The 15,690-nt window shown below is 44.2% G+C and overlaps 2 protein-coding genes across 4 annotated transcripts; both read left to right on the top strand.

Moving 5' to 3' along the window:
* The first annotated feature begins 251 nt into the window (after positions 1–251).
* On the top strand, positions 252–6,986 carry LOC108711743 (calpain-5). Of its 2 annotated transcripts, none has more exons than XM_018253749.2 (13): positions 252–787; positions 1,359–1,662; positions 1,734–1,868; positions 2,048–2,256; positions 2,873–3,062; positions 3,282–3,475; positions 3,650–3,727; positions 4,243–4,438; positions 4,671–4,790; positions 4,875–5,071; positions 6,114–6,235; positions 6,330–6,463; positions 6,669–6,986. In XM_018253749.2, exons 2-13 carry the CDS (start codon positions 1,507–1,509, stop codon positions 6,837–6,839), a joined length of 1,902 nt encoding a protein of 633 aa, XP_018109238.1. In that variant the 5' UTR covers positions 252–787; positions 1,359–1,506; the 3' UTR covers positions 6,840–6,986. The 2 variants fall into 2 exon arrangements, with proteins under 2 accessions (XP_018109238.1, XP_041443270.1); XM_041587336.1 differs by lacking the exon at positions 252–787 and adding an exon at positions 866–1,007.
* Positions 6,987–7,078: 92 nt separating this feature from the next.
* Positions 7,079–14,761, top strand: LOC108711744. Of its 2 annotated transcripts, none has more exons than XM_018253750.1 (4): positions 7,079–7,479; positions 11,987–12,343; positions 12,744–12,849; positions 13,309–14,761. In XM_018253750.1, exons 1-4 carry the CDS (start codon positions 7,428–7,430, stop codon positions 14,339–14,341), a joined length of 1,548 nt encoding a protein of 515 aa, XP_018109239.1. In that variant the 5' UTR covers positions 7,079–7,427; the 3' UTR covers positions 14,342–14,761. The 2 variants fall into 2 exon arrangements, with proteins under 2 accessions (XP_018109239.1, XP_041443271.1); XM_041587337.1 differs by lacking the exon at positions 7,079–7,479 and adding an exon at positions 10,704–11,813 and having other exon boundaries at positions 11,930–12,343.
* The last annotated feature ends 929 nt before the right edge of the window (positions 14,762–15,690 follow it).

The following is a 15,690-nucleotide window of genomic DNA, read 5'->3' as shown; positions in this document are numbered from 1 at the left end:
TATAAGATCCATTATCCAAAAAAGCTCCAACAGGCCATCTCCCATAGACTCCATTTTATCCAAATAATCCAACTTTTTAAAAAATAATTTCCTTTTTCGGTGTAATAATAAAACAGTCGCTTGTACTTGATCTCAACTAAGATATAATTAATCCTTATTGGAGGCAAAACCAGCCTATTGGCTTTATTTCATATTTACATGATTTTCTAGTAGACTTAAGGTTTTAAGATCCAAATTACATTAAGATCCATTATCCGGAAAACTCCAGGTCCCGAGCATTCTGGATAACAGGTCCCATACCTGTATAGCACAAATCTTAGTCTCATACAAACAATTAAATCACTGAATTTGCCAAATTAGTCCTTCAAGGGCCACACCTGCAACTTGCAGCAAGAGACAAACAGACACTCGTCACCTCCACTTGCAGAGCTGGACACACATGAAATCTACAGTCTGATTGGCTTATAATTCCCCATTTACACTCAGAGGTGCAGCCAACTCACACACACATATCAAGTCCATGATCCTTTGTGGCTCATGAGAAATGGACATGTAAGCTGCAGGCTGCACTGATTTCTATGTCTAACTCCCCTTCTCTTAAGAAAAAAAAACCCAGCAGTCTCCTCCCACTCTGAGTCCCTGTTCACTCGGCTCCACCCCACGCTGCGTTACCTGTCCTACATTCACCTGTATCTTAACCCTTTGTCTGCTGGGGATGCTGGGGCCTGTAGTCTAGCAGCAGTGGCTGGAGATGAGTGGTTGCCGGAGAGAGCCCAGTCCCATAGAGGTGAGTGTTAGTGCGCAGGGCAGTGGTGCAATTCTGGGTGTGACCCTGTTTCCCAGGCGTGTGTTTGTGTCTCCAACATGTGAATTTCAGGTTTGACCTCCCTGTGTTACTGTACCTGCCTGTCCCTCTGCTCTCTCTGCACCCCCTCCCTGCAGCTCCCCAGAATTTCACTTCCCTGAACAGCACCCCAAATACTGTGTGTCCCCCTCAACTCCCTACTGTAAGTATTAGCAGCTGCTTTCCTCTATGTATGACCTGTATTAGGGGTTACTAAGGGACCCAATTAATGAGCAATATATATATATATATATATATATATATATATATATATATATATATATATATATATATATATATATATATATATATATATAAAAATGAATTAGGTGTGGGGCCCAGTAACATCCAGTGACACCGCTGGTTTTGCCCCCTATCTACCAGTTGGTACAATCTGCCAAAAGCACCAAAGTGGCAACAGCCTTCCTGCCCCTCTCACCCCATTGCCCCCTTGTCCTGTGCAACTGTCAGATCTGTGGTTCCAATCTGTGATTAACTCTCTCCTCCTCCTCAGGGCGTCGGCCGAGTGTGAGACTGGATAAGCGAGTTATTCTGCACAAGATAAAGGGGTTGGCACAAGGCAGGGGAGCTTGGCATACCTGAGACTGGAAACACCTTTGCAGCTGACAGCGGGGAAAGACAGGCGGCACTTTGGGTAAAACATGGTTGTTAATTACCGGGATCAGAATTATGGGCAGTTAAAAGATGGATGCCGACTGGAGAGCCACCTCTTTGAAGACCCAACGTTCCCAGCGGATAATCGATCCCTGTACTACAGTCGGACGCCCCCTGAGGGGTTAGAGTGGAAGCGCCCACAGGTAGGTACTTTGCTTCTGCTTTCCCTGTGCCACCTCCCCCCAGTCACTGACCAATCCTCTCTTGTCTCCAGGAGTTGGTGCAGAATCCTCATCTCTTCACTGAAGGGGGTATCAGTGCCCATGACCTGCAGCAAGGCAGTCTGGGTAATTGCTGGTTTGTAGCTGCAGCTGCTTGTTTGGCCGGGGACCCCTCTGTATGGAAAAGGGTAAGTATTGCCTCGATAACTATGAATTCACATGATACCCCAGTCCAGTGCATGAATGTGGACCCCCAGACAACGGCAGCCCAAGACCCTATAAAAGTGGTATCTTCTGCCCTGCACATCTGTTATATCACAGATACACGTTACTGCTCCTTTAACACTTCTCCCCACCCCCAACTCAGGTTATACCGTCCCCCAAGGAGCAGGACTGGCCACACCCCGGGGCTCCTCCCCACGTGGGTATCTTCAGATTCCGGCTCTGGCGATTCGGCAGGTGGATAGAAATAGTCATTGACGACCGTTTGCCCACAGTCCGGGGGGAGCTGCTCTTCTGTCGACCCGGCCCAAGAGGGGCCTTCTGGTGTGCTCTGCTGGAGAAAGCCTACGCCAAGTGAGACCCTTCTTGTACTCATTGTCTTCTTCTCATAATATGTTCATTTCTTGCCCAAAAAAGAGCAAACCGTGAAACTGAAAGGACTTTCATTTTCCAGCTTCCTGGTTCATCAGAGGAAATGTGACGGGAGGTTGTGAATGAAAGTACCAATCCGAGGATATGGTGGGACACTCAGATACTGGCATAGTCTTTCCACCAGGTCTACTAACCTAGAGCAACCAATCAGATATTCACATTCAGACAGATGACAAGGACATGCTGCAACTTTATTGGTTGCCATGTGTTACTAGACCTCATGCAAACATCTGATTTGGGTTACTGTGGTTGCTGTGAGTTACTTACATTACTCCTGCCATATAACTATCGGTCCATTGACTTGATTCCAAAACCAGAGTCATGGACCAGAGAATCTCCTGGCTATAGTTCATCCTGTCCTTCCTGGGCCCAGCTGAGGACAATTCCCATCAAACATCGGCCTATGTTAGTGCTGTCTACATATAATTATTGAGTGGGGCCCTTGATGTCAGGTTCTCTTGTGGACCCTAGGAGCCCCAGTCTGACATTGTGCTTCTCCGAACCTAAACCCAACCCCATTATCTTCCCTTTCCCTCAGACTCAATGGCAGTTACGAGGCCTTGGATGGAGGCAGTACTGCAGAGGCGCTCATTGACTTTACTGGGGGGATCTCCGAGCCCATCGACCTCCTGGGGGAGAATTTTGCATCTGAAGAAGAGAAGAAGAAGCTGTTCAAAGCTCTGCTGAAAGCCCATAGCCGGGCGTCTCTCATTAGTGCTGCTATCAGGGTAATTGTCTTCTGCTATACTACTTCTTCCATGACACTTTATTCTGCAACATAAGGGTTATTGAACTACAATTCCCAGCCTTTGGCTGTCTGCAGGTTGCTGGGATTTGTAGTTTGGCAACAGCCTCTAGGGCCACAGGCTGACCTCCCTGATATAAGATGTCAACAGATTGAGCATCAGTTTTATGTCTTTTGTTTGTACCGTATGTTTGTCCACCAGCCGTCTTCTGGTCAGTCTCTGGAGCAGGTCCTGTCTTCAGGCCTTGTGATTGGCCATGCATACAGTGTTACGTCTGTGCGGAGCATCACTCTACGCTCGGGGCTCCTGTCTCTGTTCCGCACCCACAAACTGCGCCTCATCCGTCTGCAAAATCCCTGGGGGAGTGGAGAATGGAATGGAGCCTGGAGTGATGGGTGAGTGTTGCGGAGAGGAGGGGCTTTTGAGTCTGCCCCTCCCCTGCTGGGTGACCCAGAGACACATAGGAGGAGCTAAAGGTCTGCTCCACCCCTGCAGGGCAGTACGGTAGAAAAAACTAAGTTATGGGTCTGTCCTGCCACCTACAGGGTGAACTTCTCTTTTGCTCACAGGTCAGAGGAATGGAAGCGAATAAGCTGGTCAGAGAGAGAGAAGATGGGTGTCACTGTGAGTGATGATGGGGATTTCTGGTAGGCAGACCCTCTATAAATTAATAATTGCTTGTCTTTTGTCTGCCATCTCTGTGGTCTCTCCTACTTCTCCCTTTCTCTCTAACCTGCCTACAGCCCCATCTCATTCCTTATGTCTCTCCTACTTCTCCCTTTCTGTCCTCTCTAAACTACCTACAGCCCCATCTTCCTCAATGCACTTCCCTCTCTTCTCCATCTCATTCCTTATGTCTCTCCTACTTCTCCCTTTCTGTCCTCTGTAACCTGCCTACAGCACCTTCTTCCTCAATACACTTTTCTCTCTCTTCTCCATCTCATTCTCTATGTCTCTCCTACTTCTCCATTTCTGTACTCTCTTACCTGCCTACAGCCCCATCTTCCTCAATACACATCTCTCTCTTCTCCATCTCATTCCTTCTGTCTCTCATACTTCTCCCTTTCTGCCCTCGGTAACCTGCCTATCTGCTTACAGCCCCTTCTTCCTCAATACATTGCTCTCTCTTCTCCATCTCATTCCTTGTGTCTCTCTGGCTCAGGATGAGTTGGGAAGACTTCTGCAGTCACTTCACTGACCTCACTTTGTGCCGGCGGGTTAACACCAGCTTCCTGAGCCCTCACAAAACCTGGACTGAGGAGTCTGCCCTGTCGTTGTGGAGAACAGATGCAGATCCCCTGAAGAACAGGAGTGGTGGTTGCCCCAACAATAGGGAGACCTACCTGCACAATCCTCAGGTATCTACCGGCACCATCACAGGGAGACCTGAACCCCAGAGCAAACCCATAATCTTCTTACAGAACAGAGTGTGTTTCATCTTCTGCCCCAGAATCCTCTTAATCTTCTCAAGTGAGCGATATCAAGAAATATTAGTAGAACAGGTCAAGGGTTTGTGAGAGGAGATGTCTCTAAGTCTCTGCTGTGGGGCCCAGTATGTACCCATTTAACCCTCCGTCCCTCCTGATACAGTTCACCTTCGATGTGACATTGGATCAGGATGTTGCTCTCATTTCTCTGGAACAAGAGGATCGTAGGACCCAACGCAGCGAGGGAGGAGAGAATTTGCCCATTGGCTTCTTTGTGTTTAAGGTGAGGGACGGGGCTGAAATAATTGCTTTTCTCTTACTTTGTATTTTCTGATCAGCAAATTTATTCATCTTTCTTCCATTGCAGGTTGAAGTGAACCGTAAATTCCGCCTACACCGCACTGCAACAAAGGTTTCCTCTTCCACCTACATTAACTCCCGTAGTGTCTTCCTGCGCACCGAGCTCCAACACGGCCGATATGTCATCTTACCGACCACATTCACCCCCGGCCTAACCGGATCCTTCCTCCTGCGCCTATATACTGACCGAACCAGTCATCTCAGGTAAAGGGCCACACTCTCCAACTGGGGAACTCTGAGTATCACTCATGTATTATAAGGGATAATGTACCCCCTACTGTAAATGATAAGGATATTAGAAGTCACTGAGGGGTTGTTCTGTGACCATATAAAGGCACAAGGCTGCAGGCTGAGTTATACAGGGAACTCTGAGTATCACTCATGTATTATAAGGGATAATGTACCCCCTACTGTAAATGATAAGGATATTAGAAGTCACTGAGGGTTTGTTCTGTGACCATATAAAGGCACAAGGCTGCAGGCTGAGTTATACAGGGAACTCTGAGTATCACTCATGTATTATAAGGGATAATGTACCCCCTACTGTAAATGATAAGGATATTAGAAGTCACTGAGGGGTTGTTCTGTGACCATATAAAGGCACAAGGCTGCAGGCTGAGTTATACAGGGAACTCTGAGTATCACTCATGTATTATAAGGGATAATGTACCCCCTACTGTAGATGATAAGGATATTAGAAGTCACTGAGGGGTTGTTCTGTGACCATATAAAGGCACAAGGCTGCAGGCTGAGTTATACAGGGAACTCTGAGTATCACTCATGTATTATAAGGGATAATGTACCCCCTACTGTAAATGATAAGGATATTAGAAGTCACTGAGGGGTTGTTCTGTGACCATATAAAGGCACAAGGCTGCAGGCTGAGTTATACAGGGAACTCTGAGTATCACTCATGTATTATAAGGGATAATGTACCCCCTACTGTAAATGATAAGGATATTAGAAGTCACTGAGGGGTTGTTCTGTGACCATATAAAAGGCACAAGGCTGCAGGCTGAGTTTATACAGGGAACTCTGAGTATCACTCATGTATTATAAGGGATAATGTACCCCCTACTGTAAATGATAAGGATATTAGAAGTCACTGAGGGGTTGTTCTGTGACCATATAAAGGCACAAGGCTGCAGGCTGAGTTATACAGGGAACTCTGAGTATCACTCATGTATTATAAGGGATAATGTACCCCCTATTGTGTGTACTTATGTTTTGTTTACTCTACACAAAGGGAACTGACTCGAGATGTCCCTGAGCCCTCTTGCTTCTCATTCTGCCTGGGGGCCCCCCGTCTGATCACCTCCATCACTGTACATTCAGCTTCAGGGCTGTCGGTCCCTGGGGGTGGCAGAGGTAAGTACTGGTTTCTTGGCATGTGATGATTTTTTGGGGTGGAAGCGGTAGAACAAGAGATGAGGGGCTACTGATTCCTCTTTTCCTTCGACAGATCCTTCATTCTATGTGACAGTTCATTGTGAGGGGGAGAAAGTGAGATCCAGGAGTGTAAAGAACCAAAACCCTGAGTTTGACTTGAAAGGAGTTTTCTACCGGAAAAGAAAGGGCCGGTCGCTCCTCATTCAGGTGAGTCCAGCTCCTCTGCCCCATGTCTGAGTCTCCTGTATATGTGTGTGTGATCTTAAAGTCTCTGTTTCGGGGGGGGGGGGGGTTGCCCATTGCCCATTGCCCATTGCCCATTGCCCATTGCCCATTGCCCATTGCCCTAATCTAGTTATGGAGGCCATCTTTGGTGGATCAGCCTCAATATACCTGTTTTTGCCTTTCCCAGGTGTGGCAGGTGCATTTTCTGAGGGACACTCTCATTGGCAGAGTCTCAGTCCCCTGTCCTGTTGGGGAATCCAATCAGACCCATGTGCTGAGACTACAGAGAAAGGATGGATCATCCTCAGGATATATCCTCATAGAGGCCACAACATGTGCTGAGCTGACTTCTCTGTGACTAACTCCAAGCTTCTCCTTCTCTGTCCCACTGGGTCACCCCTCTCCCCTTCTCCCTTCCTCTTGCTTTCTCCCTTCCTCTCTCCTTCTTCCTTCCTCTCTCCTTCTCCCTTCCTCTTGCCTTCTCCCTTCCTCTCTCCTTCTCCCTTCCTCTTGCCTTCTCCCTTCCTCTCTCCTTCTCCCTTCCTCTTGCCTTCTCCCTTCCTCTCGCCTTCTCCCTTCCTCTCACCTTCTCCCTTCCTCTTGCCTTCTCCCTTCCTCTTGCCTTCTCCCTTCCTCTTGCCTTCTCCCTTCCTCTCTCATTCTCCCTTCCTCTTGCCTTCTCCCTTCCTCTCTCCTTCTCCCTTCCTCTCTCATTCTCCCTTCCTCTTGCCTTCTCCCTTCCTCTCTCCTTCTCCCTTCCTCTCCATCTCCTCAAACCCTACTGTTTCTGTCCCTCCTACTGATTCCTCTGTATCTCTGCAAGTCTATTGTTTCCTCCCCATCACTCTCTCTGTCTGTCTGTCTCCCCCTCTTTCCTGTCCTACTAACTTCTCACACACCACTTCCGCCCCCGGCTCACTCTGCTTATGAGCTGCTCCGACACACGATGGGAAGACTTTGGGTCATTATTATCCTCTTGCTGGGGGGAGCCTGTCCAGGTGAGTTGGAGTGGGAGAGGGTCGGCTGCAGCAACAAGTACTGAATCAGCAATGGAAATATTGTTCTGTATATTGCTCTATTTGTACTTTGGTTAGCTCCCCCCCATGTATTTAAGGAAGTAGTTCATCTTCAAAGGGGAAATCTTGTGAAAATGAAAATTTAATACAACCTTCAGAATACTAAATAAGAAATTAAAGAATATAAACTTGATTATTTCAGAAACAATGCAGAATATTTAATATTTTATTGTATTTAGAAGTTTCTTATTTCACTATGATGAAGCTTAAATTAAATTTTCATTTTCGCAATAAATCTCATTTAAAGGGGTTGTTCACCTTTAAATTAATGGTTAGTATGATGTAGAGAGGGATATTCTGAGACAATTTGCAATTGGTTTTCATTTATTATTATTTGTGTTTTTTGAGTTGTTTAGCTTTTTATTCAGCAGCTCTCCAGTTTGTAATTTCAGCTGTATGGTTGCTAGGGTCCAAATTCCCCTAGCAACCATGCACTGATTTGAATAAGAGACTGGAATATGAATAGGAGAGGCCTGAATAGAAAGACGAGGAATAAAAAGTAACAATAACAATAAATGTGTAGCCTTACAGAGCATTTGATTTTAAATGGGGTCAGTGACCCCCTTTTGAAAGCTGGACAGAGTCAGAAGAAGAAGGCAAATAATTTAAAAACTATAAAAAATAAATAATGAAGACCAATTGACAGGTTGCTTAGAATTAGCCATTCTATAACATACGAAAACTTAACTGAAAGGTGAACTGATATAATTTGCAATTGGTCTTCATTTTGTTTTTTTTGTTTTTTTTTTTGCATTATTTCGCTGTTTGTTCAGCTGCTCTCCAGTTTGGAATTTCAGCAGCTACCTGGTTGCTAGGGTCCATTTTTTTACATAGCAACCAAGCAGTTCTTTACAGGCGGATTAGGCTGAATCCTTCTGCCCGGCCGAACCAAATCCAAACCCTAATTTGCATATGGTTGCTAGGGTCTTTTTTTACCTAGCAACCAAGCAGTTCTTAACAGGTACAGGAATATTAATAGGCGAGAGCTCTAATGGAGACATACTGAACCGAATCTGAATCCTAATTTGCATATGCAAATTAGGGGTGGGAAGGGGAAAATATTTTTTACTTCCTTGTTTTGTGACAAAAAGTCATGCAATTTCCCTCTTGCCCCTAATTTGCATATGCAAATTAGGATTCATATTCGGTTCGGTATGTCTCCATTAGAGCCCTCGCCTATTAATATTCCTGTACCTGTAAAGAACTGCTTTGTTGCTAGGTAAAAAAAAGACCCTAGCAACCATATGCAAATTAGGGTTTGGATTTGGTTCGGCCGGGCAGAAGGATTCAGCCTAATCTGAATCCTGCTGAAAAAGGCGAATCCTGGCCGAATCCTGAACCGAATCACAGTCCTATTGTTCCCTTACAGAGCGGTAGTGGCAGCTGGGGGCAATAAACCCCTTTAGAAAGATTAAAAGAGATAAAATAGGAAGGGAAATAATTCAGAAACCACAAGAAATAAAAAAAAATGAAGACCAATTGAAAGGCTGCTAAGAATGGGGCATTCTATATAACATACTAAAAGTTAACCTAAGGGTCAGGCCACACCAGCAGATTCGGGGATATTAAGTCACCCAGCAACAAATCTCCTCTTCTTTGGGGCGACAATCTCCCCGAACTGCCTCCGCCGACTAAAATGAAAATCGCCTACGGCAATGCACTCGCTGTGCTTCGATTTCCGAAGTCGCCCAAAGTTTCCTCGTGAGGAAAACGAAGCGACGCATTTGCAGATTTTCATTGTAATATCTAATATCCCCGAATCTGCTCGTGTGGCCAGACCCTAAAGGTGAACTACCTCTTTAAAGGTCAAGTAAATAAAGATTTTTGTATTATTTTAAGTTTTGAAGTGCGGAGTGGATTTCTATATTTGCACCTCTGAAATGAAGGCTTTTTAAAAGAATTTACGGGCCACGGGGAACCGAGTCCAATTGGTTTTCATACTTTGTGTGTGTGTGTCTACTATGTAGCGATCAATGGGGTTCTGAACTCTGGGTTCATACTGGGCCTTTAATTGTGCTGGTCTTCACTGAATAACGAATATGCTGGTGGGCTTGGGGGTGACAGTGTTTCCTCCAAATAGTGGAATCATGATGTGGTGGGGAGAGTGAAATTATAAGGTTTTTCCCCATATCTGTGTTCTCTTGCATTATATCAAATAAACCTGTTGGTTCCCACCTACGTCCCACCTAGTGGCTATTGTTGGCTACTGCAGCAAGTGCTTGGGCTCAGTATAAAGGGGAATTTCCCCTAAAGCTCGTGGAAAAAAACCCCACAATTTTGCATACTGAAAAAATGCCATTCTGATCAGCTCTCCAATCTACTTTCATAAAAGTTAAACAAATTTCTAAATGTGACTGCAATTGAAAGCAGCATTTTATTCTGCAGGGCTCGCTAATGAAACAATGTAGCAGCAACCGGCTCTCCTTCTGCCTCCATTTCCCAGAATGCCCTGCGTGTCCAAGACTCGTGTTTCCAGCCAAATCGGGCTACTAATTTATAGCCCAGGCGGTTTTTGAAAATACAAACTAGCCCAGGTACGGGCTACTTTTTGGGCCTTTAGCTGTTTTACGATTTGGAAACCAGCCAAAGTTTTTTTTTTTTCTTTCTTGCCCTAATGCACCAAGCCTGCGTCTCCCAATGCATGTTGGGTAATGTAGTTTTTGTTAAACAATTTGCCAACTGCCAAGTTTAATGTAAGACTACAATACCCAGCATGCAATGGGACTGACTTGTGTAGAAGTCGGGAGTTACCAGATTTTGGGCTCTGTACCCCAATCTCCCGTCCCTCTTAAACATTTTCACATTTTCCGGTGACTTTCCTCAATTTCAGACAATTTTAGGGCAAAAATCTGCTGGCCGCCAAATGTCTAGTGGTTGAGCTGTTTTACCAATATTTATTGAAACTATTTATATGGGGCCCCTTTACCTCCTGGGCCCCCCCTCTGTAGTTACCCTCCTGGTGACGGGCGAATCTGTCCCATTTTACTTTATGGAAACATTTGCGAAACAGTGAAAATTTGAAAAAGGTGTATTTTCATATATATTCCTTTATTTTTTAGATTTTTTTTTTCTCTCTCCTCATATTGTGCTATTTATAGGCTACTTTTGAAGTGCCTCTTGGCTAGTTTTGGGCTCTTTTTATAGCTGACTTTGGCTGGTTTTGAAAATTAGACCTGACTTATTTATACAGAATAGTGCAGCGGAGCTCATGGCCAGCATCAACCCCGTCTTCGGTCTTTTTTGGCGCCTCTTCCTTCCCTTTAGCAATTCTGGATTTTTTTGGCGAATGCGCAATTGGTATGAATACGGGACTGCTTCAACTGCACGTGTGCCAAATATGGCGTTCCCTTACAGAAGAAGACTGGAAAATGATGCCCATGAGCTCCACTGCGCTACTCTGAATAAATAAGTGAGCATGCTGTCCAGGGACACTTTCTGGAATAATGTGGATAGGAAGCAGGGAGAGGGGACTATCTAGGGTAGTCGATGGGGCTTTTCTTATTGGGGGGTTAGTTTTCCTTTAATGACTTTGATACACTTTCAGTTTCTGCTGTTCCTGTTTCTTTAAGAATCCCTTACAAGGGCCTTGGCCCCGCCTCGTAGAAATGGGGTATGATATCAGCAGAGTGTGATCAATCAAACAGAACTATACCTCCCAAAAACTGATGTTTAAAAATAGGACAATTTTAGTTATGCACCTTATCTGCCCCAGGACACGCGCAATTATGTCCAGGTCGTGTCCTTGCTCCAGTCGAAACCCCACCAACATTCCATCAAGCCCCATATTATTTTGAGGCCCATGGTTTTTAATTGTCCTGCAGAAACCTGGACCTGTGGGAGGTCTGCAGAGTAAATGGAACTCTTCATAAACCGAGAAAGTCCTTTCACTTTCTAAAAGTCATCGACAACCCAAACCCATATATATATATATCTTATATTATAACAGTTTTGTGGCTGTTCTGCACTACCTTTGTCTTCTGTAGGACAGGACATTCAGCTGTGTCAGCATATTCCCCAAAATACCTTTCCCTTAGTAAGCAAAACCACTCTTCTCCACCTCCGACTCCCTCATCATGTGCCCCATTTACAGCAATCTTGTGACTGTAACTGCCACCACCAAAGTGCTGGCAGAAGATTATAGGTTTAACCAAAATATAGAGGCTCATTTATGGTGCTACGTGCAAAGTCCAATGGATTCTCTGGTGTCCTCCCTCAGACCATAATATAGAGGTTTGTGATGAAACTACCCATATCCTATATATATATATATATATATATATATATATATATATATATATATATATATATATATATATATATATATATATATATATATATATATATATATATATATATATATATATATATATATATAAATGTGCTGAAAGTAGACAACTGGAACTGTACTGTACCTTCTCTCTTTGTGTAGGAGAACCACCCTCATCACCTGTCCTTAACTCCAGTTTCACCCGCCCAGACATCTACACTTTTTCCTGTGCCCACTCTCCACCAAGGGAGGCAGTGACCCAGTTGCACTGGAAGGAGAAGCATGCCAATGGAACCTATAGTGGTATTGGGGTGCAGAGCATCAAGTTTGGGGATTACATATATCCTGCCTACAAGGACTTGAACGTGGTACTAAGTCTTCAGAACGGGAACACAACGTTTATCTTGGAGATCCAGACGGAGGGTATGGTGATTTGCTGCGACATTGTCACTTATCCTTTTGGTCAGACCCCGGAGACCTGTGTCTCAGTGGGAGAACCACAGGTGGAGGAGGAAGAAGGTAAAACAAGAGGAACCTACTGTGTGGCAGAATTTGGGCAGAAAAGTCATGGGTCATTGGCAATTATCTGTTTTTATGTTGGTGATGCTAGATCTTGATGATAGTATTCTCCTTTTAACACTTTATATCAGGGCTGCTCAACTTGTTGCCTTCACATCTTGTTGAAGGACAAGCCCTAGCAACCATACCGTTGACAGCTGAAGCATCTTCCAGTGCCTAAATTAGCTGCTGTCTTTATTGAGACCTTATTAGAGCTACCAATGTATGTGCTAATGGGCTATAGGTTGGTTAAGCTTTGAATGTTTTACTACTCTGATTGGATACCAGTTAGTCTAGCCTTCTAGACAGAATTACTAAGCAGAAGGAACTTCAAATAGGTTTGATTTTCTTCCCCTTGTAGAAACCTTTCGCTTCCGCCCAGACCTGCTGGGGACTCTTCTCGTTGCAGCCGCCTTCACAGTGGGGTCCATTGTTATTCTCTGTCTAATTTGCAGAACAAGGAACCAGTAAGTCTGAAGATCCAGATCATGGACAATCCTTCGTTAATTTTCTCTCTTTCTATTCTCCTTATTTCATTCTATTTATCCTTTCTTTGTCATTCACATGCTTCTCTCTTGGTCATTCACATGCTTCTCTTACTCTCCACATTTTACCTCTTCTCCCCTCAATATTTCTGGTTTCTTTTTGCCATTTTTCCTTTCTCTCATTACCTTTGGACCCATTCACCTATGAGAGGAGCCAACATAAGGTTGCATAGGGTACAAGGTGGAATGATGTCCTACTTGTAGAAGGTTCTAGACTGGAGGTGCCATGTCCAGAAGCACACCAGGCTGTGATTGATTGTGCTGTGATTCTAGCATAACGATTTGTTTATATAAGAAAAATGGGGAGACGGGAAAACATTTTTTAGTAACTTTCCAGTCTGTAAAGCAGTTATTTATTATTATTAATTATCTTCTTTCTAGAAAACAATGCAGCTTAAGAGAGGTCAATCTCCAGAGGGGACACGGGCCGTGTGGTGCAGCTCAGAGAAATCTAGCTTATGAATGTACAACTGAAAGCAATTTGTTGCATAATGGGATTCTACCTCAAACCCAAGTCTTGCAACAAAATCCTAAGCCTCCACGACATTCGGCACCTCCACCAATTCCACCATCGAGAACCCGATTTGTTCATGAGCAGCAGAGCTCAACGATGCAAAGACCTTCTGAAAATTGTGCCCTTCTTAAGAATCAAAGGCCCCTTAATGATGGCCCTCCATACCAGAGGAAGCAAAGACCTTCTAATGACTGTCCTCAACCCTTGAGGAACCAAAATGCTTTTGATGAGGGCCTCCTGCTATCTAGAAACCAAAGAAAGTCTGAAGATGTTCTGCCTCCCCCCAGGAACCAAAGACCTTCTGACTGTTTCCCACCTCCCATAAACAAAAGGTTTCCTAAGGATTCTTCCCTGGTACCAACAAACCACAGACCTTCTGAGGATTCTTACTTGACCCACATAAACAGCAGATCTTCTGAGGATTGTTCTGTTTCCCCCGAAACACAAAAGACATTTGACAATTGCTCTATTTGGGGTTCAGTTCCTTGCAAGGATAGTCCTGTGGCCAATCATTTGTCACATGAGTCTATTCCAGATCCAAATGCCATATATAGTAATGTTAAAAGGCAGCCCCTCAAAATCCCACTGAAAAGGCAAAACAAGGCTGGGCTTCATAACACACATATTTCTACAGAGTCTTCTCCTCGGAGAAGTATGAGGTTGATGGCCAGAACCTCCTGGGATTTACAGAGGGCTATTTCCCCTTATGGAATTACATCTAGGACTGACTTGTGGTCAACTAGGTCATTGTCCTTTACTCCTGAAGATGTCACCCCATTGTGGCCTCACAGATCCAATCTCCAGAGCTCAACAGATTCCCCCCAAATCACTATTAACCCAATGTATAACAGTGTGGCAACCTGGGGTCAATCTCAGAATGAGCCTCGGGCTAATCCATAAAAGGCATTATTTGGGGGTGATCTTATAGGGACCCAGTGTAAGCTCCATGGTAAATTCTAGCATGCACTTGATGGTGCTTGATGTTGATGTTGGATGGACATTGATTACCTCAACAATGAGCTTTTAGGTGTCAACGAAGAACTCAGGGAGGTAAAAAAATTGGTAAATAAGCTTTAAATAACGATGTTTGTAAAATAATGTTATTCTATGTGCGCCTGGGGTAGATCGAGCCCTCCGGTAACTGAAGCAAGAATGTGTTTGCCGAAATCTCTGGATAAAGTGTGTAAATGATCTATAGGGGACTCTTCCACCGGATAGCGGTTGTGTTGCTAATGGTGTAAAAACAATATGTATATTTATTTCTATCTTGTACACCGGACTTTTTTTGTTATATGATAAATAAAAGAAATGTAAAACATATACAGTATATAGTGTTGTTTTGATGACCGGATGCTCAGTGTCACGGAAGTAACCACAAGTCTCAACCACAATTCTCAACAGGAAACACAAAGTCCCATTTACTCTGTTACCTTCTCTGCCTCCTTCCTGTGACCCAAATCCTGCCCCTTCCTCTACTGTCCCTGCGCTGACCACAATGATACAAGCTCCAGTGTGCGGATGATTATATAAAAAACAATGTACCCCCCACTAAACAATATAAGGATATTAGAGGTCACCAGTGGCCTTGTGCTTTTATAAAGGTCATACAACCTTAGATGACTTCTTATATCCTCAAATTCTACACCAGGGGCTATATTATTTTTTTCAAGTTAGTGAATCATTTGACCGTTCAAATGGTCGTTCCCTGTATAACTCAGCCTGCAGCCTTGTGCCTTTATATGGTCACAGAACAACCCCTCAGTGACTTCTAATATCCTTATCATTTACAGTAGGGGGTACATTATCCCTTATAATACATGAGTGATACTCAGAGTTCCCTGTATAACTCAGCCTTGTGCCTTTATATGGTCACAGAACAACCCCTCAGTGACTTCTAATATCCTTATCATTTACAGTAGGGGGTACATTATCCCTTATAATACACGAGTGATACTCAGAGTTCCCTGTATGACTCAGCCTGCAGCCTTGTGCCTTTATATGGTCACAGAACAACCCCTCAGTGACTTCTAATATCCTTATCATTTACAGTAGGGGGTACATTATCCCTTATAATACATGAGTGATACTCAGAGTTCCCTGTATAACTCAGCCTGCAGCCTTGTGCCTTTATATGGTCACAGAACAACCCCTCAGTGACTTCTAATATCCTTATCATTTACAGTAGGGGGTACATTATCCCTTATAATACATGAGTGATACTCAGAGTTCCCTGTATAACTCAGCCTGCA

The sequence above is a fragment of the Xenopus laevis genome, chromosome 3L, assembly GCF_017654675.1.
Source record: "Xenopus laevis strain J_2021 chromosome 3L, Xenopus_laevis_v10.1, whole genome shotgun sequence".
Classification (NCBI taxonomy): Eukaryota; Metazoa; Chordata; class Amphibia; order Anura; family Pipidae; genus Xenopus; species Xenopus laevis.
The sequence above is the reverse complement of the archived record's forward strand: the minus strand, read 5'-3'. Positions and strand labels throughout refer to the sequence as shown.

Bases quoted from the DNA above. Each gene is read 5' to 3' on its own strand.
- LOC108711743 (XM_018253749.2), top strand. From the start codon at position 1,507: ATGGTTGTTAATTACCGGGATCAGAATTATGGGCAGTTAAAAGATGGA. The intron at 3,476-3,649 runs GTGAGTGTTGCG...TTTTGCTCACAG, and splicing joins AATGGAGCCTGGAGTGATGG to GTCAGAGGAATGGAAGCGAA. The intron at 5,072-6,113 runs GTAAAGGGCCAC...CTCTACACAAAG, and splicing joins GACCGAACCAGTCATCTCAG to GGAACTGACTCGAGATGTCC.
- LOC108711744 (XM_041587337.1), top strand. The intron at 12,344-12,743 runs GTAAAACAAGAG...TTCCCCTTGTAG, and splicing joins ACAGGTGGAGGAGGAAGAAG to AAACCTTTCGCTTCCGCCCA. The intron at 12,850-13,308 runs GTAAGTCTGAAG...TCTTCTTTCTAG, and splicing joins ATTTGCAGAACAAGGAACCA to AAAACAATGCAGCTTAAGAG.